This window comes from Schistocerca cancellata, chromosome 8, assembly GCF_023864275.1.
Source record: "Schistocerca cancellata isolate TAMUIC-IGC-003103 chromosome 8, iqSchCanc2.1, whole genome shotgun sequence".
NCBI lineage: Eukaryota > Metazoa > Arthropoda > Insecta > Orthoptera > Acrididae > Schistocerca > Schistocerca cancellata.
The window spans coordinates 316,367,082-316,390,624 of NC_064633.1; the positions used below are offsets into that span (position 1 = coordinate 316,367,082).

The 23,543-nt window shown below is 44.5% G+C and overlaps 1 protein-coding gene across 4 annotated transcripts in view; it reads left to right on the forward strand.

Annotated features, from left to right (window-relative positions):
• LOC126095104 (uncharacterized) overlaps positions 1-23,543 on the forward strand; it is a 303,184-nt gene that overhangs the window by 65,686 nt on the left and 213,955 nt on the right. For 2 of the 4 annotated variants that reach the window (XM_049909811.1, XM_049909814.1), the window contains exon 1: positions 5,343-5,426. The exons of the other annotated variants lie outside the window; for them this stretch is intronic. In XM_049909811.1, coding sequence (XP_049765768.1) covers positions 5,406-5,426 — 21 coding nt within the window. In that variant the 5' untranslated portion in view covers positions 5,343-5,405. Of the gene's footprint in view, positions 1-5,342; positions 5,427-23,543 lie in introns of those variants that run through there. 4 annotated transcript variants of the gene reach the window in all.

Below are 23,543 nucleotides of genomic sequence, written 5' to 3' on the forward strand. Positions count from 1 at the left end.
TGCGGTTCGCCCCTGTCAAAAAACAATCATCGTTATTAATTCATTGTGCTTCTTTCTAACGGTTACTGCCACGATACCTTTCTATGCGTCATAGATATAAAAGATATGGCGATGACCTCATAGCAGCGCAGTTAGTCACCGTTAAAGACACGCAGTGCCGTGCCTTGAGCTCCACAAACCACTTTTTTTAAAATGTCTGTGTCATGTTCGTCATACATGACGCACTTGGTTAAAGGTAAGGCTAAACGTCATAACATTATACTGGCCCATCCTACGTGCTATCATTTGACTCAGACGGTATCCTTATACTTCCAGCATACAACGAGAACACACAACACCTGTAAAACCATTCCAATTCATTAAAATTTTTCTGAGTCGTGGGTGTAAAATTATGTTGATGTCTCGTTCGGCACATGAACGCCGCGTAGTCTTGTATATTGATCGAGCAGCACAGCGTAGTCTGGTTTGGAGAAGAACCAGAACAAAGGTCTCCATGGAAAATTACAGATGAAAGTTGACAGCTTCAAAGGGCGCTGTTAGGGGGCGACGAAACACGCAGATTCAAAATATGAAGCGGATATTTAAGTCTCACAACTATATATCTTCCGAGTGGAAGTCCCTGTTGTAAGCTCCTCCGTAATGAATAGCTGTATTAGCCTGTAACAAAAAGAGGTGATACTGACAACATCCGGTCGTAAAAATGATTCCATTCACATGAAAATAAAGACGCTTGAGGATATTTGAAATCCCTACCTACTCACCGGACTAAAAAAAAAAAGGGTCACAGAAGAACAAGCATACTCGTTGCAAGCAGGGCCATAGTTATCTTATGCAGCAGTTAGCTTATGAAATATGGAAACTACGAAACAAAAAGATCGTCATAGGAAAATGTACCGATATTTTATAAGTAAAGTGCGATCTCTAATCTATGGCCAGATAAGAGGAAGCGAAGGTTCAAAAGTAAAAGTGAATTACTGTAAGTAGTAATTTATTAATGTAAAAATTGTGACGTGAACTATTTTGTAATATACACCGTCGGTCACTCTGATGTGACCACCACCTACGTTCGACGTCTGCTTGTAAGAACTACTCAGAGACGGCAGGTGGCAGAACGAGTGGTGAACGGTATATAAAACTCGTCGGGGGGAGGGGGGGGGGGGGCGAGCAAAACTGTGCAGTCTTGTAATGCGGAGACGGATACATATATCTGGCGTCAAATAGGGCATACTCACTGACTTTCGAGTCAGGAGTGGAAGCATTTCCGAAACGCCTAAGTTTGTAAACCGATAGCGTGCCGCCGTGGTTAAGGTATAGCGGGCATGGCACAATGGCGCCATCCTTGGCAACTGCGGTGCACTGCGGGCCGTACATGACAGGGGTGAACGATGGCTGAGGAGATGTGTTGGGGCGAACAGACGTGTAACTGTTGAGCAACTGACCGCCCAGTTGAGCCAAGGGGCTATCAACAATGTCTCCTGGACGATCGCTCAGCGGAAGTTCCTGAGTGTGGGCCTCCGCAGCAGTTGCCTTGTTCATGCACCCACGCTGTTCATCGGCGACGCATGGTGGAATTTGCACGCCAGTGCCGCAACTGGACATTCGCTGAGATGTGACAGATGGCCTTGATTCACGTTATGCTGCATCGTACCGAAAGGAAACACCCTGCAAGAATCGTCGGAAGGGTCCAAGCTGGGGGAGGAAGAGTTATGGTCTGCGGAATGTTTTCGTGACACTCTAAGGGTGGTTGCGTCATTCCAAAAGGCGCAATGGAACAAACAAGTACGTATCTAACGATGCGGACCAAATCCAGTCCTACATGCAGATTGTTTTTCGTTGACACGATGGTACTTACCAGCAGAACAATGCAACGTGCCACACAGCTCGCAGTGTAAGTTGTAAGAGCACTAGAATGAGTTTACCGTACTCCCTGCCCACCAAAGTCCGCGGATTGAAACTCAATCGAGAATCTGTGGGACCACCTCGATCGGGCTGTTTGCGCCTACGGTCCTCAACCAAGAAATCCAGGGTAGCTTGCCACGGCAGTGGAGTTGGTATGGCTTCAAATCCCTGTCCTTACTTTCCAGAACCTCGCTGAATCTCTTTCCGCACGTCTCGCAGTGGTCCACCTGCAAAAGGTGGTTATTCAGGCTTTTGACAGGGGCACTTTAATCTGACTGGGCAGTGTAAAATTACCGCTAAAACAAAGAAGAGAATTTAATTAAAAAGCATTATGCACCTCATCCAATATTTCTTCCGCTGAGTATTGCGCAATACCATTTTGGAAAGAAGCAGAAGGAAAAGAAGGAGATTAGGATTTAACCTCACGTCGCCGATGTCATCAGAGTTGGAGCATGTTATCAGTTCGGTTAATGAAGGAATGCAGCCGTCTCCTTTTCGAAGAAACCATCACGCATTCACCTTACTTATTTAGGCGTGCTACGATAAAACTAAACCAGTACACTCGAATAAAAATATGAGAAAATGCTTCTCAAAAAAACTGATTCAGTTTAAGTCTTTAACGCCATGGTAGATGAACGATATTTTGGTAGTATTCGACCCAACAGTTTTTACTTATTATTTCGTCGTGCTGTTAATTATACTGGACAAACAGTTCCACGTAGTAGTTTCAACGGCTAGCAGGTACTGTAGACAGACTGAAGAGGACGTTGTCTGTTGTGGGTCGTATAATAAACAAGTAAGCATAATTTGTGACTTGGAAATCTGTAATATTAACATTATGAAACCGGTAAGCGTAATTTGTAACCTATAAATCTGCAATATTAACATTATGTTCATTTAGAGCTGTCGCCCTCCAACATAATAAGTGCTTTGCCGTAACACTGTTCTGTGGAACCGAGTGAGGAGGCGCAATGGTTAGCACAAAGGATTCGCCTCCGGGAGGACGACGGTTCAAAACCGCATCCGGTCATACGGGTATAGGTTTTCCATGGTTTCTCTAAACCAGTTCAGGCAAATGTCGGACGGTTCCTTTCACAATGGCACGCCAATTCTCTTACCCAGCCTTTCGTAATCGGAGTCTGTGTTTATTCCCTGGTGACGGTGCTGTCGACCGGACGTTAAACTCTAGTCTTCCTCCCTTGTTCTGTGGGACACGCTCACTTTCGAATGATAACGACTGTCTGGTGAATTGAGTTATCCTGTCACGTTTCATAAAGCAAGGTCAGTACTTTTATGCTAGCGAAATCAAGACACAAAGCCAAAGCTGCAAGCAGACTGATGACATACGTTTTCACTCTTCGTATTATCCAGATATTTTAATGAAAGAAGTCATAAAAAACATTGTGAATGAAGGTTTATAGGTTTGACTTCGGGGAAAGTAGTGTTAAGTCTACAGATAAAGGATGGATGGAACATTTTTAGATAGCGGAACAGGTAATGGAAGAATTACCGGTCATAAATGTGCATATAGAAACGGTTTCCAATATCAGATTTCGCAGACGATGTTACTAATATGTGGAAAAATGAGAAAAAAAGTAGAGCGGTTGAGCAGGATTAGTTTTACTCTTTTCTGTGAAAGAATAAGTTTAATTTGTTTCTTGCATTATATTTATGAATTATTTTCAAATAATATCTGATTGTTTACAGCGAAACTCAGAAGAGAGCAAAACATTGTGTGCCCGTTATTAGTATGCCTAATTTTAGACTGTTGCCTGCAAGAAGTTCGGTCTACCTCCGTAGCTCAGTGGTCAGCTTGTCTGTCTCTCATACGGAGGACTCAGGTTCGCTTCCCGGTTATGTCAGGGGTTTTTCATTGGTGGGAGGACTGGACCAGGTTGCCTCGTCTTGCCAATGGAGGAGCTGCTTGAGTGAGATATAGCTGCTCCAAGGCCAAGAGAGCCGACAACTGCCTGGAGAGCGGTGTACTGACTTCATGACCCTCTGTACCGCATCCAAACGGCGTCATTGGCAGAGGATGACATGGCGATCGGTCGGCCCCGATTGGCCCGTCTGAGCCAGAATGCGGATGGATGTCACATATCATCCTTAAGTACGTTTCTGTGCAATGAATGCTTTGTGTCTCTGTTTGCAGTTCTAATGGTTCCGTCACCAAATATACTAATTACAAAATGGCTCTGAGCACTATGGGACTCAATATCTTAGGTCATAAGTCCCCTAGAACTTAGAACTACTTAAACCTAACTAACCTAAGGACATCACACACACCCATGCCCGAGGCAGGATTCGAACTGCGACCGTAGCAGCCTCGCGGTTCCGGACTGCAGCGCCAGAACCGCACGGCCACCGCGGCCGGCTACTAATTACACATATAGCGAATGTTGCTGAAACCAAGCATTTGAAAAGATGTATAATATGTGATTTCCAAGCGAAGTTCAGATAAATATGGGCACCTGGCAATTTTGTGTGATCAGTTTTACGTATTTCCTTCCCTCCCGTTCTGTAATGTTATTGATGATCATACTGGGTGGGAAGTGCAGCTACTCACAGAAGTCCATTGTGAGTTGTAATTATCGTATGGCATCGAAACTTGGTAGGTATTCTAATGCATTAATGCAGACCCGATTTAGGCTGAAAAACAAAGTAGTTCCATTTTTGGCCCCCAGGCGCAAATCTGGCGCTGTGCAGCGTCTCGTCGATGTGCTTGGTGCTCATATTAAACAAACTGTCTATGTTGACCGTTTCTGCCTATGTCCTGCTCCTAACCCATTACATATTGAAACATTTCTACAATTCTTCCTTATATTCACAACGCCAGATTTGCACCTGGTGGCCAGAGCTGCAACTTATTTTTTTTTAAGTGTTACTCGGTTGCACATTAATGCATTACAACGTCTATCAAGTTTCGCTGCCATACGATAATCACAGCCCACAGTGGACATCTGTGAGTAACTGGACTTCAGTTATACCATCCGGTATATCCTGCATTGCACAGAATCGAACTAAATGCATATTTACTAAGTGAAGAGACAGACTGTTTACTGAGAAGCGACCAGTAATACTTTTGACTATTTTACAACTCTGTTGGGCTTGATTACCATGCTTGCACCATCAGAAAAGAGCACTATTACACATCCCTTCGAAATTATCGATCGCTTTAATATCCGCCGTGAGCGTCTGGTTTTAGTTTCTAGCAAATCAGTCTAACGCGCAGCTGTAGTACCAGTAGATCCGGAAGCCCGAAGGGCAGCCACCTGGCATTTACAGTCGCGTCGGTGCACTACTGCAGTCGCGCGTGCGCTACTTGCAGGTGACGTAATGCTACGTCGCTACGACGCGCCAGATCTGCGTTGCGTGGTAGAGTGGCGGCGGGGGAGGGGGGCGGGAAAGGGGGAGGGGTAGCTCCGCCACTAGAGACGGTCAGTCGCCGTTCGTGAACCGCGCAGCGCACGTAGAACTCTGCGGTGAGCCTTCGCCTTGGGGACATCATGAAAGTTCCACAGCAGAACGTAAGTTACTTCGTCGGTTTTTTATTCAGTGCTATCCTCAGTAACTGTCCTCACATATCAAATACCTGTCATTGTTCCACAACTGCGATCGAAGATCTGATACGTCCAGCGTCTTGGCTGTATCTGTGTACAGCACTAAATCTTTTTCCATCTACTTCTCCATTTCACCTACACAACTCAGTAACAAAGCACACAGTAATCTGCGACATATCCAGTGGTACTCTGCAGTGAAGAGGAGATTAATTATTATCTGTTATCATCGCTTTACTTCCTTCTCGGCGTATACCAGTTGTTTGGCTTCTGTGCAACAATAAACCAGTATCTCTGTCACATGTTCATCACTGTCCATGTGTCATGATGTCCGTATATGCCTGTTTTTCCTCTTCCATCTCATCTGATAACCTTCTCCTATTATTTATCATTCTTCCCCAGTCAAGTCAACTTCTCTATATTTGATTCCTTCCACACTGCTGCCATACATTTCTGTTGGATGTTATTACTTTAAACATAAACATAATAAAGACAGCGCTCAAAGACTGACATTTCTTAAATTCCATAATTTCATTGATGTATGTATTGTTATTATTATTATTATCATTTTGTACTGGTCATGTACTATTCGTATTACAATCTCAATCGATAGAAGTTGTCTTGTTGGATGTAAGATAGTTCTTGGAGGCCCCTCTCTCGCCAAGTGAAATAAATTCATAAATAAAATGACGTAAGGACCGACGACAGATTGATGGTGATGATACTCCTCCATAGCTACTGTTGTATTAGGAGCAGACGGTAGTGGACTTCTTTCCATATAGTCATTTGTTTCCATTTCCGTATTCCACAACAGAATCATTACCCCCAAAATATTTGTCACCATGAAAGATTAAGTATTAATATTAATGTATGTATTTGGTTACGTATTGCTGAATTACTTACTTTCTTTTATTAAAACACGAAACACTGTAACATATTTACTCTCGTTATATTTTATCACAACGCATCAGAATAAAACTGTACGGTTATTTTGTTAATACTGACACCCACTATGCAGTAACGTGCTCTAAGAATTATGTTTAGTGGATATGCATACAGGGTGTCCCAGTGGAAAGGTCAATATTCACGGATACGACAGGAACGATCATTCAAAGCAAAGAAGTCTATTAAACATGGGAGTTAAGTGCCTGTCTTAAGAGCCAAGAGCAGTTATTTATCCTCGATACTGTGAAACACGTCTCTCCTATTGCAAGCTCTTTGCCTTCCAAACTTTGCGAGGAGGCGGTATGGACCGAAACAAGGAAAAAACTGTGTAGTACACATATTCTAAAATGCATACCTTAGGAGCTCTGAGCACTTGTTCCGTAGAAGAGGTGTGTTTCACAGTAGCGAAGATGAACAAGTGCTGATACCTCTTAAGGTATGAACTTTAGAGCTCATGTTTACTGGACTTGTTTTTTTTGTTTCGTACTTCCACTTTTCAAAATATGAAAAGCATATAGCTGGCAATAGAAGATACGCGTTTCACAGTATGGTAGAAGAGCTCATAGCTCTTACCATATGCATTTCAGAGCCCATGTTTACTAAATTTTTTGTTTCGAAAAACAGTTCTGTGATAGCCCTGGACACTGACCATTCCTCCTGGGACACCTTGTATATACATGGGGTGACCCAGCTAAACTGTTCCCCTCAGGCCGCGCGGGATTAGCCGAGCGGTCTGAAGCGCTGCAGTCATGGACTGTGCAGCTGGTCCCGGTGGAGGTTCGAGTCCTCCCTCAGGCATGGGTGTGTGTGTGTTTGTCCTTAGGATAATTTGGGTTAAGTAGTGTGTAAGCTTAGGGACTGATGACCTTAGCAGTTAAGTCCCATAAGATTTCACACGCATTTTTTGTTCCGCTCAAATGTTTCCGAAACGTGTCAGATACATAATTCTGTTTCCACCCACATGAAATGTGAGAAAATGTTGAGTAAATGTCATACTTACAGTATCTTTTCACAGGCATATTAATTACATCGATACCGGTATCGGTTTAGCTTTGTTAACTGGCACTGCTCCTAGAGCCGTAGTTCTCCTTTTTGCGTGTTGTGTCCAGAGAGTGATCGCCTTTGCCGATTTTTTCTTCTGGAGTGGCAAGGCGTGAGAAATGGTTTCACTTTATTGTGTATTCGCTTGCAGAGGGGCTTGGGCTCTCTGTGGGTCCTTAAGTCATTTGAGGGTGTTGGTTAGGTAGTCGTACGAGTGATGGACAGTAACTACACCGAATAACTGAAGATTGCATCATCTTTGATGTTCCTGTGGGAGTGCAATAATGACTCGAGGCACATCGTATTTGTGCCAGTGTTGTGGTAGGGCCTGGCATACGCTCGCAAGTTGGTGGACACTTCCCCGCTACTCGTCTAATTTGTGAAAAAGACGAGTTGCCTGGTCTTTTATCTTCTCAGCAACGTATTTTTCAGTTCGTGTATTTCTCTCGCCTTGGCCCACCGTGGGGCACCGAAACTCCACTTCAAACATCTATTTTGTAATGGTTGCAAACTACGTATATTAGAGTCAGATGTTGCTCCCCAAGACGCCGAGCCGTACAGCAGGGAGGGTTCTACCGTTGCTCTATAAAGTTTTAATTTCGTTGACGGGTTTAGATTCCTGCTCGTAAAAAACGGCGTGAGTGCCCTGATCATCTTCATTTCCGTAGTTCTACAAGAGACGAATTCAGCGGTGTTTCACTATTAAAAATTCGATTGCTCGTTTGGAACAATTACGGTATTTGGAACTTGGATTTTATCTGTTTTGAACTTGGAACCGATTGCTGTCTTATGCGGAAGTATATTATTTCATACACAGATAAGGGAATACGCTAGCCGGACAAGGAAGAAAGAGTGTTGCACCGGCGCGGTACCGGTATAAAATGAGCACAAAGGAAATGGGGCTTTCATTCTGTCAGCGTCGTTCACGTGTGCCGACTGCTGGTTACTTTGAAAAACGTAAATGTCTTTCACAAACCAACAGAAACTAGACTTGCTACTTCTTCAAGGAGAATACAGAAGGAACGTAAAGAGAAGCAGATGAGTTGTGCGCACAAAGGTGTCCCGACAGACGGTACCCGGCAGGAATGACAGTTCAGCGGATGGACAAAAAATTGTTTAGGAACGGCACTGGATTACTATACAGAGCGTAGGGAACAAACCTGCAATGAGCGAACCGAATGAAACACAAGTTCTGGCAGCTGTTGTTCATTATCCATATGGTAGCTCCAGGGAAACTGCGAGTGGCTATGGAATAAGTCAGCCTGGAGTTGTGAGCTTCTGTTCGTACGATACGTCACTCTACGAGCAGATTAACCAGTGGGACTGCAGAAGAGGCATGGAATACTACCACTCGGTTCTGATGTGACATCAAGACACTAGGTTATTTCTCCAAAGACTTCTCGTTACGGCGAGACTGTCTTTATAAATCATGGAAAGGTGGATGTAGGAAATATGCACTGTTCGGCCAAGAGGTATTTGCACCGTTAGAGGCAGGTTGAGCAACAGACGCAGTGGAGTGAGAACATTTGAGCGGAATTATTGATGAGTACGTGACTGATTCTTACTTCATTGAAGAAAAAAAAAATACAATTTCTTACCGAAGTCCTATGGGCTCTCCTAGAGCAAGTACCACTTGAAATATGTACATCTACATCTACGTGATTATTCTGCTATTTACAATTAAGTGCCTGGCAGAGGGTTCAATGAACCACCTTCAAGCTGTGTCTCTACCGTTCCACTCTCGAACGGCAAGCGGGAAAAACGAGCACTTATATTTTTCTGTGCGAGCCCTGATTTCTCTTATTTTATCGTGATGATCATTTCTCCCTATGTAGGTGGGTGCCAACAGAATGTTTTCGCAATCGTAGGAGAAAACTGGTGATTGAAATTTCATGAGAAGATCCCGTCGCAACGAAAAACGCCTTTGTTTTAATGACTGCCACTCCAATTCACGTATCATATCTGTGACACTATCTCCCCTATTTCGCGATAATACAAAACGAGCTGCCCTTCTTTGTACTTTTTCGATGCGGATCCCACCTGATGCGGATACCACACCGCACAGCAATACTCCAGAATAGCGTGGTGTAAGCAGTCTCTTTAGTAGACCTGTTACACCTTCTAAGTGATATACCACTGAATGGCAGTCTTTGGTTTGCTCTACCTACAATATTGTCTGTGTGATCGTTCCAATTTAGGTTATTTGTAATTGTAATCTCTAAGTATTTAGCTGAATTTACAGCCTTCAGATTTATGTGACTTATTACGTAATCGAATTTTAGCTGATTTCTTTTAGCACTCATGTGAATAACTTCACACTTTTCTTTATTCAGGGTCCATTGCCACTTTTCGCACCATACAGACATCCTATCTAAATCATTTTGCAAGTCTTTTGATCATCTGATGACTTTACAAGACGATAAATGACAGCATCATCTGCAAACAATCTAAGACGGTTACTCAATTTGTCTCCTATGTCGTTAATATAGATCAGATATAGATATAGATAATATAGTTCCTTGGGGAACGCTGGATATTACTTCTGTTTTACTCGATGACTTTCCGTCTACTACTACGAACTGTGATCTTTCTGAAAGGAAATCACGAATCCAGTCGCACAACTGAGGCGATACTCCGTAGGAACGCAGTTTGGTTAGAAGACGCTTATGAGGAACGGTGTCGAAAGCCTTCTGGAAATCTAAAAATATGGAATCAATTTGACATACCCTGTCGATAGCACTTATTACTTCATGAATATAAAGATCTACTGGCCGGCCGCGGTGGTCTAGCGGTTCTAGGCGCTCAGTCCGGAACCGCGGGACTGCTACGGTCGCAGGTTCGAATCCTGCCTCGGGCATGGATGTGTGTGATGTCCTTAGGTTAGTTAGGTTTAATTAGTTCTAAGTTCTAGGCGACTGATGACCTCAGAAGTTAAGTCGCATAGTGCTCAGAGCCATTTGAACCATTTGAAAGATCTACTTGTGCTTCACAAGAACGATATTTTCTGAATCCGTGCTGACTATGTGTCAATAAATCGTTTTCTTCGAAGTACTTCATAATGTTCGAATACAGTATAGGTTCCAAAACCCTACTGCAAATCGACGTTAGTGATATAGGCCTGTAATTCAGCGAATTACTCCTACTTCCCTTTTTGGGTATTGGTGCGACTTGAGCAATTTTCCAGTCTTTAGTTACGGCTCTTTCTATTTTGGGTCCATTCCTTTTCTTGACATATGTCAATAATCTGGCACTAAACATGGCGACTGACATAAAAATTGATCTCTTTGCATATAATGCAAATGTTATTGTGAAAGACGTGGAACGTAATATAAGTATTGTAGCTAGTACGATACGAGAATCATCACGTAGCTTTCAGAGAACAAATTAACGCTTAACGGTAACAAAACGCACTGGATACGGTTTCTGACACGGAGCTATTCTAAAAGCGAAATCTGTTGTTCAAAATTGGTCAAACATTATGTAAATGTGACCATTTTAAATTCTTAGGGCTCAGGGTAAATGGAATATTTTCTTGGAAGTACGACGTTCAAGATATTGTGTCGAAACTGAATGTTGCTATATTCATTATAAGAATTATTTTTACTGTCTTCCACACTGAAACATGGAGGCTTGGTTACTTTTTTCACTTTCATTCTATTATATCGTATGGTCTTACATTTTGGGGCAATTGCACCGACCAAGAATATTCTTAGTCCAGAAAAGAGCTGTCAGACTTATCTGCAGTCAATTCACGAGCGTCGTGTAGGCCGTTGTTAAGTTTTATCAGAATTCTAACTCCAGCGTCCCTGTACATACGAGTACTTTCGATCAAGGGATTTGTTGTTCAGATTAATGTCTCATTCGCAACAAACTGAAACGTTCTTAGTGAAAACTAGACAGAAAAACGATATATACTCTAATAACACTTTCTTCAGCATTGTGGAGAAAGCTGTGTACTATTCAATAGGTTTCATTTTCAGTAGGCTTCCAGCACAACTCAAAAAATAGTGATAAATGCCAAGTATTCAAATTCAAGATGACAGACTTTCTTGTGACACACTTCCTCTATTCTGTACAGTAGTTCCTCCCTGAAGTTTACCTCAACGGGTCAGGCATATACAATATGCAGGAAGCAGCTATATACTAGGGCAGCAGAGTAAATGCGGGGTGCTCGAGGTTCTTTTGTAAGTTAGAGCCCCCCCCCCCCCCCCCATAATCCCTTCCCTTTGGATCAGAGACGAATTTTCTGCAGAAATTGAAGATACCTCAGCCACAGTGTTCTCAGAGAACGTTCGTCTTCGCAGATCGGATACAGAAAAGAATAAAATGATATTAGTAAACTGCAGCAGCTTCCAAGGAAAGGTCCCAGAATTATAAGGGGCGATCGAAAAGTTAGCGTTCGAACACCTTAGGGTCCAGACTCGACAAAATCGCCATAATTATCGAAGCGGTCATCTCACCGATGCACCAAGTTGAAGGTACCCGCTTGGTAAAACATCTCGTCCTGCTGCTTGAATAAGTCCATAACTGCCTGTTGCACATCCTCGTCCGACAGGAACCGTCGACCCTTCTAGGCCTTTTTTAAGGGAGTGAAGGCGTGGTAATCGCATGGGGAGAGGTCAGGAGTATAGGGCGGGTGCTCGGGTGTCTTCTATTTGAGTTGGCGTAACTTCGGCGTTGTGACATTCTCCGCACACTCTTGACACTGTGCATCTCAGAATATTGAATTTCCTAATGTTTTCCGAAATGGAATGTCCAATGCGTCTAGCTCACGTTCAATATCTGTTAATTTCCGTCGTGAGCCCATGATAATTTCGAAAACCTTTTCACATGAATCACCTGAGTACAAATGGCAACTCCATCAATGCACTGCCCTTTTACGCACTGTGTATGTGATACTACCGCTATTCTGTATATGTGCATATCGTTTTCCCATGATTTTTGTCACCTCAGGTATTCAGCAGGTCATCATCTAGTGTGGGGGAGAATACTCCTGGTACCACAGTCTTTTTCTTCCTTTCGTATTCAATTCGTGAAGAAAAATGATTCTCGGTAAACTTATTTACGACGCTTAAATTCTCTGGTTTTCTCGTTATGGTCATTTCGCGGAAATGTGTGGGAGAAAGTAATTTGTTACCCGCCCCTCCTCGCGACTTACACTGTTGGAATTGCAGCAGTGAACCTCCACCTGATGCATATTGTCTCCCTTGCAGTGTCTGCGACTGGGTTTTGTGGGGCATGTCTGTAATGCTCTCGCGCCAACTAAACGGTCCCGTGAAGAAACACACCGCTCTTCGTTGCATATATTCTACGAGGGTGAGTCAAATGAACAACTTAAATTTGTAATAACAAATCGAAATTTAGCGTCGATATCCTGTAAGTTGGTAAGCGTTCTGCAAACAGCGTGCAGAATGGCCTGTAGGTGGCAGCATAGTGCAGATGCACACATACCGTCGTAGTATCAGTATAGAGATGGCCGCCCCACTTGCGACTTGCACCAGAGAAGAACAGCGTTCTGTTACTCGGTTTTTGCGTAGTGAAGGTGTGACACATATTGAAATTCATTGACGAATGAAGGTTCAGTACGATAATGAACGTTTGTCACAGCAGCAAGTCCTCGAATGGAGTAGGAAGTTCGCAAATGGTATGATTTCAGTGGAAGATGCTCCTTGTCCAGGTCAGGCACAACGACTTGTGACTCCACAGAACATTGCAGCAGTTGAAGCCATAGTGAAGGAAAACCGCTGAGTGACTCTGAATGACATTGCAGCATGTTTACAGATTAGTAATTGGTCAGCACACCACATTGTGCATGATGTGCTCCAGTGTCTGCAAGATGGGTGCCACAGCAGCTGACTCGTGAAATGAGAGGACGACGTGTTGATGCTTGTGAAGAACTTTTTCGGCGCTTTGAACGAGAAGGTAATGGCTTCCTTGCAAGAATCGTTAGTGTGGACGAAACCTGTGTTCACTTCCACCAACCGGATGCCGCGCGGGATTAGCCGAGCGGTCTGGGCGCTGCAGTCATGGACTGTGCGGCTGGTCCCGGCGGAGGTTCGAATCCTCCCTCGGGCATGTGTGTGTGTGTGTGTGTGTGTGTGTGTGTGTGTGTGTGTTTGTCCTTAGGATAATTTAGGTTAATAGGGTGTAAGCTTAGGGACTGATGACCTTAGCAGTTAAGTCCCACAAGATTTGACTCACATTTGAACATTTAATCCGACAACCGTAAACGAAGAGAGCGAGCAAGGAATGACGCCATTCCTCATCACCAAAACCAAAGAAGTTTCGAACGGAACCATCAGCAAGGAATGTTATGCTGACTCTCTTTTGGGACGAAAAAGGCGTCAGTTTGGAGCATTACATGCCTAGAGGGACCACTGTCACCAGTGCATCATACACAGATCTCCTAACAGTTGCAACAATCACATACCTGCATTTTGAGTGTCCTCCTCATCCAACATACTCACCCTTGCCCCAAGTGATTTCCGTATGTTTGGACCACTCAAAGACGCTATGGAAGGAAAGAAGTTCCGTTCTGATGAAGAGGTACGCCACGCGGTGCATGAGTGGTTGCGCGGACTACCAAAATTTTTTTTTTCTTAAGGAATTTATGCACTTTGTAAGCGCTGAAGGGCTTGCATTGAGCGTGGGGGAGATTATGTTGAAAAATGATACAGCTTTGTATCACTTCTGCACAATAAATAATATTTTTAAAAAATATTTAAGGTTTTCATTTGACTCACCTCGTATTAAGCCATTCTAGTGACGGGTTCAGATTTCTTCTGCGGAGAAAGAATGTAATGAGGATTCCGCATCGATTTTCCATCCATTGGATCTTTAACGCACTTACACATATACCTTATGTTCGCCGAAAACTGTAAATGTGGTTCCTTTTGTAAATGCAGGCAGCACTTACGCAGAAGGCGGGATGCAGCTTTCTGTGACTCGCAGCAACCCGCTAAACACAAGACGTGTTTATTATAATCTCGCAGTGAACGAGTCAAGTAACGTACCGATGTGACACGTGAGAGCATAATGAGTGATGACAGTTGAAGAAATGATTGACAGAAGTACGTAAGCTCTCCAACCCGTCGCGTTCTCATCTTGTGCCACGAAGAAGAATTATTTCTCCCGACCCGCAACTGTGAAAGCATGCTGTTGTTCCAGTGTCATTTTGTCCAAATAAAATATTAAAAAAATAAATAGTACTCCGAGCACACAGCTATCGCTAACATGGTTTATGTGGCAACAGTGCGCTTGGTTCACACAGCAGCAGCCAGCAAAGGTCGCTCACGTGGATTAATTTCTTCTATTTCGCTACGGAATCGTAGGACTTTCTTGAAGCGGCGAACGAACGTTGAAACAAATATAAGTATTCTGTTTGATAATAGACACTTTGAATTAAACTGTTGCAAGGTATTTAAATAGAATAATTGAAATGGGAAACAGATTATGGCGGTAATATGGATAAAGGAAATCTTCTAGGGCTTCCAACCGCGTCAGGTTGTTAAAATCCTAAGGGCTTTCGACCGAGTTCTCCTAGGCCGTTGTAAAGTCACTGTCGTGTCACTGTGGCCTCACCGTTGCATAGCTGCGCTGCTGGCCGTGACGTCATTGGTGCTCCCTTTCTCGCCTACTGTGTGGTAACATTTTCGTCTCGTGTCAGTCGCGCCCGCTTCAACCTCGCGATGGTCGGGTCCCAGGCTGTGCTGAACTGCATATCAGCGTCCTTGTTGATGGTGTTTTCATATATTTTCATTTGTATAGCTTCTTTATAACACTGTCTCATAACGCGTTCGTCCCACGATGACACATGTTTCGTCAAACTCAGTCCGGCTCCTGAACAGACGCAGTGGTTCAGATTCCCAGGAAAAATACGACAGCTCATGAGGCCTGTGAGGGACAAAATGGTTCAAAATGGTTCAAATGGGGCTTACCATCTTAGGTCATCAGTCCCCTAGACATTGAACTACTTAAACCTAACTAACCTAAGGACATCACACACATCCATGCCCGAGGCAGGATTCGAAATTGCGACCTTAGCAGCAGCGCGGTTGCAGACTGAAGTGCCTAGAACCGGTCTGCCATAACGGCCGGCTGCCTGTGAAGGACAGTCTAGAGCTCAGAAGGTTTGAAGTGTACAAGATACGCACTGTGGAGCAACGTATAACGGAACACGAGATGTGCTTACGCCTACGCTATGCTGAAAAATCAGCTGTGGCAGAACACGCTTTAGAAAAACGACACTGGATTGTCTTCGACGAAACATCTGTCATTACGAGGACAAAGGGATTTTGGGATAGCGTTATAAAAGACGCTACAGAAATAAACTTTATCTGGAAACACCACAAATAAGTCAGCGGTTTGTAGCTCAGCACTGTGGGACAGGGCCATCGCGTGGTTGAAGGGGGCGCGACGGAAGCGGGACGAACACACGATGCTCATATGGGGCAGTGCAGAACTACGATTCATTGCTGAACACAATGCGATACCATTCAACAGCAGCCCACGCTTCGTGATTACGTTATCTCTACAAACACACCCGTGTGCGACGGTAATTCGCTAGTCCGGCTGCAGCTAGTCTGCGACCAACGCCGCGGAATGACAGAAAACATTGCAGGGAGTTGGTTACTTCTTCTTGGCTGGCAGCCGCAGATGTGAAGGCGTTTTGATGAGCTTGGTGCTCAATACGGCGATCTTCCCCTGTGGTGGTCAGTCGTGTTCGATCGAAATTTTGACGATGACCATGTGTACCTCACATCCCCGCACAAGTCAACATCAGCCCACTACCACATTTGAATGTCGCACAAATCTGAATATTACGTGATTCCGCCAGTCAGCCAAATGGAGACCCACAATGACCTGTGAGGTGCTGTTTACACTCTCACACACATGTACGCGTCACCTCCATGACCGTCATTCTGATCAATCAATATTTGACGCTGTTCACGCCGCTTTTATACCCTACACAACGCTAAATGCACACTACACTACACTAATGCATTCCGGGGGCAGTTCTACTTGTCACAGATAATTGTTACTCTAGAATGAAATTTTCACTCTACAGCGGAGTGTGCGCTGATATAAAACGTCCTGGCAGATTAAAACTGTGTGCCAGACCGAGACTCGAACTCTGGACCTTTGCCTTTTGCGGGCAACTGCTCTACCAACTGAGCTACCCAAGCACGACTCAGACCCCGTTCTCACAGCTTTAATTCCGCCAGTACCTCGTCTCCTACCTTCCAGACTTCACAGAAGCTCTCCTGCGAACCTTGCAGAACTAGCACTCCTGGAAGATAGGATATTGCGGAGACATGGCTTAGCCACAGCCTGGGCGATGTTTCTAGAATGAAATTTTCACTCTACAGCGGAGTGTGCGCTGACATGAAACTTCCTGCAAGGTTCGCGGGAGTGGTTTTGTGAAGTTTGGAAGGCAGGAGACGAGGTACTGGCGGAATTAAAGCTGTGAGGACGGGGCGTGAGTCGTGGTTGTGTAGCTCAGCACTTGCCCGCGAAAGGCGAAGGTCCCGAGTTCGAGTCCCGGTCCGGCACACAGTTTTAATCTGCCAGGAAGTTTCAATTGTTACTCTATTCGTTTACATACTCGCTGATAGTCTGTACGTGCACGGAGTTACATTGTCATCCGACCACCTCCTCTGGGTGCTTGACGTTTTTAACTGGCAGTGAATATAAAAATATTGTATCTTTTATTTCTTTGCCCAGAAGGTAATATAAAACGTATGTTCGCTTACAGCATTCAGACCATGTCATTTATGTTTTTCCGATTTTCCAAATAATCCAGATTTCCGATTAACCGGTTAAATGAGGTTCGGCTGAATTTCCTCTTGTCTACATCTTCATCTTGCTGACGGAAAAAACCGCTGCACCAAAAAATAATTAATGGAGGCTAGTAAAATTATGGGAGTCCATGGCCTAGTTAACATATTTAAGTGATTAACTTCGCACTATCACAGATTAATGTAAGCGCGGGAGAAGCTATTGCATATGTGAAATGATGGTACATTAACAACCGGTGTAACCGCCAGAACTTTGAATGCAGGAAATGAAAATGTGCATGCATTGTATTGTTCAGCAGCCGAATGTCAGTTTGTGGCCTAGAGTTCCATGCCTGCTGCATTTGGTCGCTCAATACAGGACGGTTACTAATGTCTGTGGATGACACTGGAGTTGTCATCTGATGATCCCCTATACATGCTCGACTGGAGACAGATCTGGTGATCGAGCAGACCAATCGTACATGTCAACCCTATAGCGCATTTTTGGTTACAACAGTTGTGTTTGCGAGAGCGTTATCCTACTGGAAACCACTCCCTGGAAATCTGTTCACGAATGGGGGCATTTGAAAGCTCTTGTCTACGCAATCCCGGTACCAAATGTAGAGACTCTTCGTGCTCGTATTGTGGATGGCTGTGATACAATACACCATTTTCCAGGGCTGCATCAGCGCATCTGGGATTCCATGCGACGGAGGGTGGATGCATGTATCCTCGCTAACCGAGGACATTTTGAACATTTCCTGTAACAAAGTGTTTGAAGTCACGCTGGTACGTTCTGTTGCTGTGTGTTTCCATTCCATGATTAATGTGATTTGTAGAGAAGTAATAAAATGAGCTCTAACATGGAAAGTAAGCGTTTCCGGACACATGTCCACATAACATATTTTCTTGCTTTGTGTGTGAGGAATGTTTCCTGAAAGTTTGGCCGTACCGTTTTGTAATACCCTGTATAAGTATCCATATAAGTATATAACTTTCGTATATGTCGCTCAGCTCCTTTTTGGTTTGTACGATGCAACTGGCTATAAAACGCGGAATGATGAACAACAAGGTAGAGGAAATTTTAAATCGGTGCTGCTAGTAAGGCTTTCTGTTATAGCTTCAGTTGGCTGGGTGGACAAGCAGCACACTTGGACTGGGGTCCTGCGCATGCTATTTTATCTACCTCGGGGATTCGGACCGTCGGCCGATCGTCCGTTTCCTGTGTGCGTTTGCTGCACGTGCTGGCGTCTTTCCAAGTGACGCGCTGTTACTACGCTCCAGCTGGCCTTGTTCTAGCGGCTCTGAGTGCTCTAGCGTGAAGGCCACTGCACCGCGGAGGACGCATGCAGGAAGTGCGGCAACCAGGCAGCTCTTTCTATGCGCAGTCGTAGTTGCGCTGCGATAGCATAGAGGCAACACCTGACCGCAGCCGCACGATTATACAGCTGTCTTTACTGCTGTTGTCAACGTAACTGCTACGGTAATGCGTGCAGCGTTAAATGGCTGGCTATTGTGCGCGAAACGCTACCTGGGAGTAAGCGCTGACTGTTTTAAATGCTGCTGTTTAGATGAAACAGCACGCCGCCATGTCCTCTTACGCGCGTTGTTGAGGACACAGTCGGGTGTCTGTTAGCTGACAAAGACTTCGAACAGCACCGCCATCGTGATCAGCAGAGACTTAGTATAGCTGGAGGGAGGCTTTCTTGAAGAAATCACATCGTCATTTGCTCGAAGTGAAAATGGGAAACATCTTCTCGCATGTCACACAACAGTTAGGTTGATCTGTAAAATCTCACTTTCACCTACATATTGGTTTTAAATACTTTTCCTCATCTGTTGTCTTTTCAATGGAGATGAGCCTTTATTTCATTAATAAAAATGTCAGTTTGCTATTTAAAGAAATTAAGAACCTGTACTATCTCTTTATATTCTACTAATTATTCCTGCACAATTCTATGAGTGAATTACGTTTCCTACTCGACCATCTATATACTCGCAGAATCGATGCGCAAAGTAGTACAGTACTACTACTATTCCATGAGCGTGTAATTACTCTTTGTAATATTCTCTCTGGTGTGTTGAGGGGACTTCTAGGATCTTCTCCGTGCCGAATAGCCGCATTGAATAATTGTAATTTTGCTATCGGGATCACTGGAAGAGATTGAAAATATATTGTATGCTCATCAAGAGAATATATCCTGAGCATTTACATCAAAGGTGTGTAAGGAATTTGTCCGCAGCTCGTGGTCGTGTGGTAGCGTTCTCGCTTCCCGCGCCCGGGTTCCCGGCTTCGATTCCCGGGGGGGGGGGGGGGGTCAGCGATTTTCTCTGCCTCGTGATGACTGGGTGTTGTTTGATGTCCTTAGGTTAGTTAGGTTTAAGTAGTTCTAAGTTCTAGGGGACTGATGACCAAAGATGTTAAGTCCCATAGTGCTCAGAGCCGTTTGAACCATTTTTATTGTGTAAGGAATTTCATTTTATATGTATTCTCTAATTGGAAATTTGCATGGAGATGTCGTTTCGTTGGTAATCAGAAGGGAACTTCCGGTGAATTGGAAACGAACCTGCAATTATTAGATCCAAGAGCTCCATTATTTCATCGGATAATTAAACTCTATCAAAGCAAACTTTCCGCTTGATCTGAGGGTTCCCGACTGACTAAGCAACGCAAGAAAACCAAGACATTTTATTTACACAGGATTGCAGATCGCTTAGAATCATCGAGACTGCGGATAAGGAGAATCATCGTCCGATTCTGATTAAACAAGTAAAGCTTAATTATAACTTTCTTGAGCGACTGTGATGACTGTGATATGGCTGCTTATGAATGAGATCATTAATAAAATACTAATAACTAACTTTCCTCCTCACCAGCAACCAGTATAAACACAATATTAATTAAAATTATAAACCCAATAGTTCACTATTTCTCCTCTTGCCTCCTTTTCTTCTTCTTTAATGCTCTTACTTCATTACTTCTTCGGCCCAAAAACTGAACTTAGGGTGGAAATTCAGTTATTTATGCTGCCTTTTGAACAGTTGTTTTAGAGGACGTCGATTATTAAAGTAAAGAGGGGGAGCAATAAAAATCTCACGTCAAATTTTTAATTCAGACAACATACATTATCAACGGATAACATCTTGTTTTATAAAATTAATCCAGGGCATAGACATTATTCAAATGCACACCAGTCTGTATGTTCTCTCTGAAGTGAACTGAATGCCTTTTACGGGTGCGTGCCCCTGGATTCCCCGATGTGAAACAAGTGCTGCACAAGCGTTTGATTTGAATCACCGATTTCCCTTTTCCGCCGGTCGAAATCGGTCTGTGTCAGTCAGTGAATTAGTTGTGGTATTCTGCAACGCATATAATGCCAATGTTATTGTGTTCGACGTGAATTTGTTGCAAAACTTTTACAACGCATACGTTAAATGGCATGCCGACAAGTCGGAGCACACGTGCGAGGAAGAAGTTAATCAATTGTGGAAGAAAGCTAAGCTGAAATTCGCCAAGAACTTTCTTAGTAAACGTATACACTGATGAGCCAAAATACTGACCATCTATTTAAAAGCGTGTTGCTCCATCTCTGGAAAGCAATTCAGCAGGGATTCTGCGTGCCGTTGATTCGACAAGTACTTGATAGACTATGTGATCAAAAGTATCCGGACAACCCCAAAAAATACGTTTTCCATGTTAGGTGCATTGTGCTGCCATCTACTGCCAGATACTCCATATCAGCGAGCTCAGTAGTCATCAGACATCGTGAGAGAGCAGACTGAGATGCTCCGCAGAACTCGACTCCGAACGTGGTCAGGTGATTGGGTGTTACTTGTGTCATACATCTGTATGCGAGATTTTTCACACTCCTAAACATCCCTAGGTCCACTGTTTCCGATGTCATATGGAAGTGGAAACGTGAAGGGACACGTACAGCACAAAAGCGTACAGGCCGACCTCGTCTGTTGACTGACAGAGACCGCCGACGGTTGAAGAGGGTCTAATGTGTAATAGGCACACATCTATCCAGACCATCACATAGGAATTCCAAACTGCATCACGAACCAATGCAAGTACTATGACAGTTTGGCGGGAGGTGAGAAAACTTGGATTTCATGGTCGAGCGACTGCTCATAAGACACATATCACGCCGGTGAATGCCAAAGGACGCCTCACTTGGTGTAGGGAGCGTAAATATTGGACGATTGAACAGTGGAAAAACGTTGTGTGGCGTGACGAATCACAGTACACAATGTGGCGATCCGATGGCAAAGTGTGGTTATAGAGAATGCCCGGTGAACGTCATCTAAATTTAAATTTTTGGTAACGTCTTATGGGACCAAACTGCTGAGATCATCGGTCCCTGAGCTTACGCACTACTTAATGTAACTTAAACAAACTTACACTAAGGATAACACACACACCCATGCCCGAGTGATGACTCGAACGTCCGACGGGGGAAGCCGTGCGGATCGTGACAAGACGCCTGAGACCTCGTGGCTACACCGCACGGCGAACGTCATCTACTATCATGTGCAATGCCAACAGTAAAATTCGGAGGCGATGGTGCTATGGTGTGGTCCTGTTTTTCATGGAGGGGGCATGCACGCCTTGTTGTTTTGCGCGGCACTATCACAGCATAGGCCAACATTGATGTTTTAAGCACCTTCTTGCTTCCCACTGTTGAAGAGCAATTCGGGGATGGTGGTTGCGTCTTTCAACACGATCGAGCATCTGTTCATAATGGATGACCTGTAGCGGAGTGGTTACACGACAGTAATATCCCTGTAATTGACTGGCCTGCGCAGAGTCCTGACCTGAATCCTATAGAGCACCTTTGGGATGTTTTGGAACGCCGACTTAGTGCCAGTCCTCACCGACCAATGTCGATACCTCTCCTCATAGGAGCACTCCGTGAAGAATTGGCTGCCAATGCCTAAGAAACCTTCCAACACCTGATTAAACGTATGCCTGGGAGAGTGGAAGCTGTCATCAAGGCTAAGGGTGGGCCAACACTTTATTGAGTTCCAACATTACCGATGGAGGGCGCCACGAATTTATGTCATTTTCAGCCAGGTGTCCGGATACTTTTGATCACATAGTGTAGATTTCCAGAGGTTTGTGGCACCAGATGCCTACACACAGATCACACACTTCCATTTATTTACGGGCGGTTGGTTTGTGGGTGCGAGGCTGGCACCTGGTAGCGTCCCTGTTGAAGTTCATCAGATACAGTTATGCCGAATTTGTGGCCAAGGCATCAACGTGAGTTCGCTATCGTGCTCCTCAAACCACTGCAGCACGATTATGGTCTTGTGCAAAAGCCAGTTATCCTGCTGGAAGATGCCACCGCAGTTGAGGGAGACATCAAGCATGACGGGTTACAGGTGGCCCTCAATATTTTCATGCAGTCCACAGCTGTCATGGTGCCTTCGAATACTACCGCCGGTCCCATGTACGCCCAGGTGAATTCCCCGTAACATGATACTGCTCCAACCGGCGTGCGTCCGTAGCGTGGTACGTGCTTCGAGCAGCCGTTCGCCTGAATGACGGCGTATCTGGACTAGAGCATCGAAATGGTTTAACAATAAACGGGATTCATCCGACCAGACGACACGGTTCCACTGATCGCGGTCCAATTTCGATGACCCTGTGCCCACTGTAATCACAAGTGAAGATGTTTTTGGGTCAACTTGGGAACACGTACCGATCCTCTGCAGCGGAACACCATGTTCAAAACTGTGCGCTGAACGGTGTGCTCCAAAACACTTGTGCCTGCGCCAGCACGGTACTCTGTCGTCATATCTGCCACAGATAGCCGCCTGTTCTCCATTAGAGAGCGGACAAGCCTCCGATTCCTGTGTTCCGTGATGAGGTATGGACGTCTAGCTTCTTGTCGCCTATTCGTGGTTCCAGCATTCTTCAGCCACTTTCCACAGATGCTCACGACAGTAGCACGCGACCAGCAGACCAGCTTCGCCATTTCCCAGATTCTCATCCCCAGGCACTGGGCCACAAGAATCTGGCTTTTGTCAAAATCGCTTCATTTGGCGGGTTTCCGCATTCGCGCCATTTGTCGTCACTAGAATGATTCCCCATCCATCTCTGCTCTGCTCATATGCTTCTCTTACCGCGTCAAGTGCCCTCACCGCCACCAGGCAACATACAGCCTTGCAGTGGGCAGTGGTCATAATGTTTTGGCTCATCAATTTAAATCAAGAGATAGAGAAGGTACGTAATTTTACGATTCAGAGGATGGTGTAAACTATCTCGTCCTTCATCTGCAAAATATGTAATGGATCAGTGACATTTAATATACTCGTA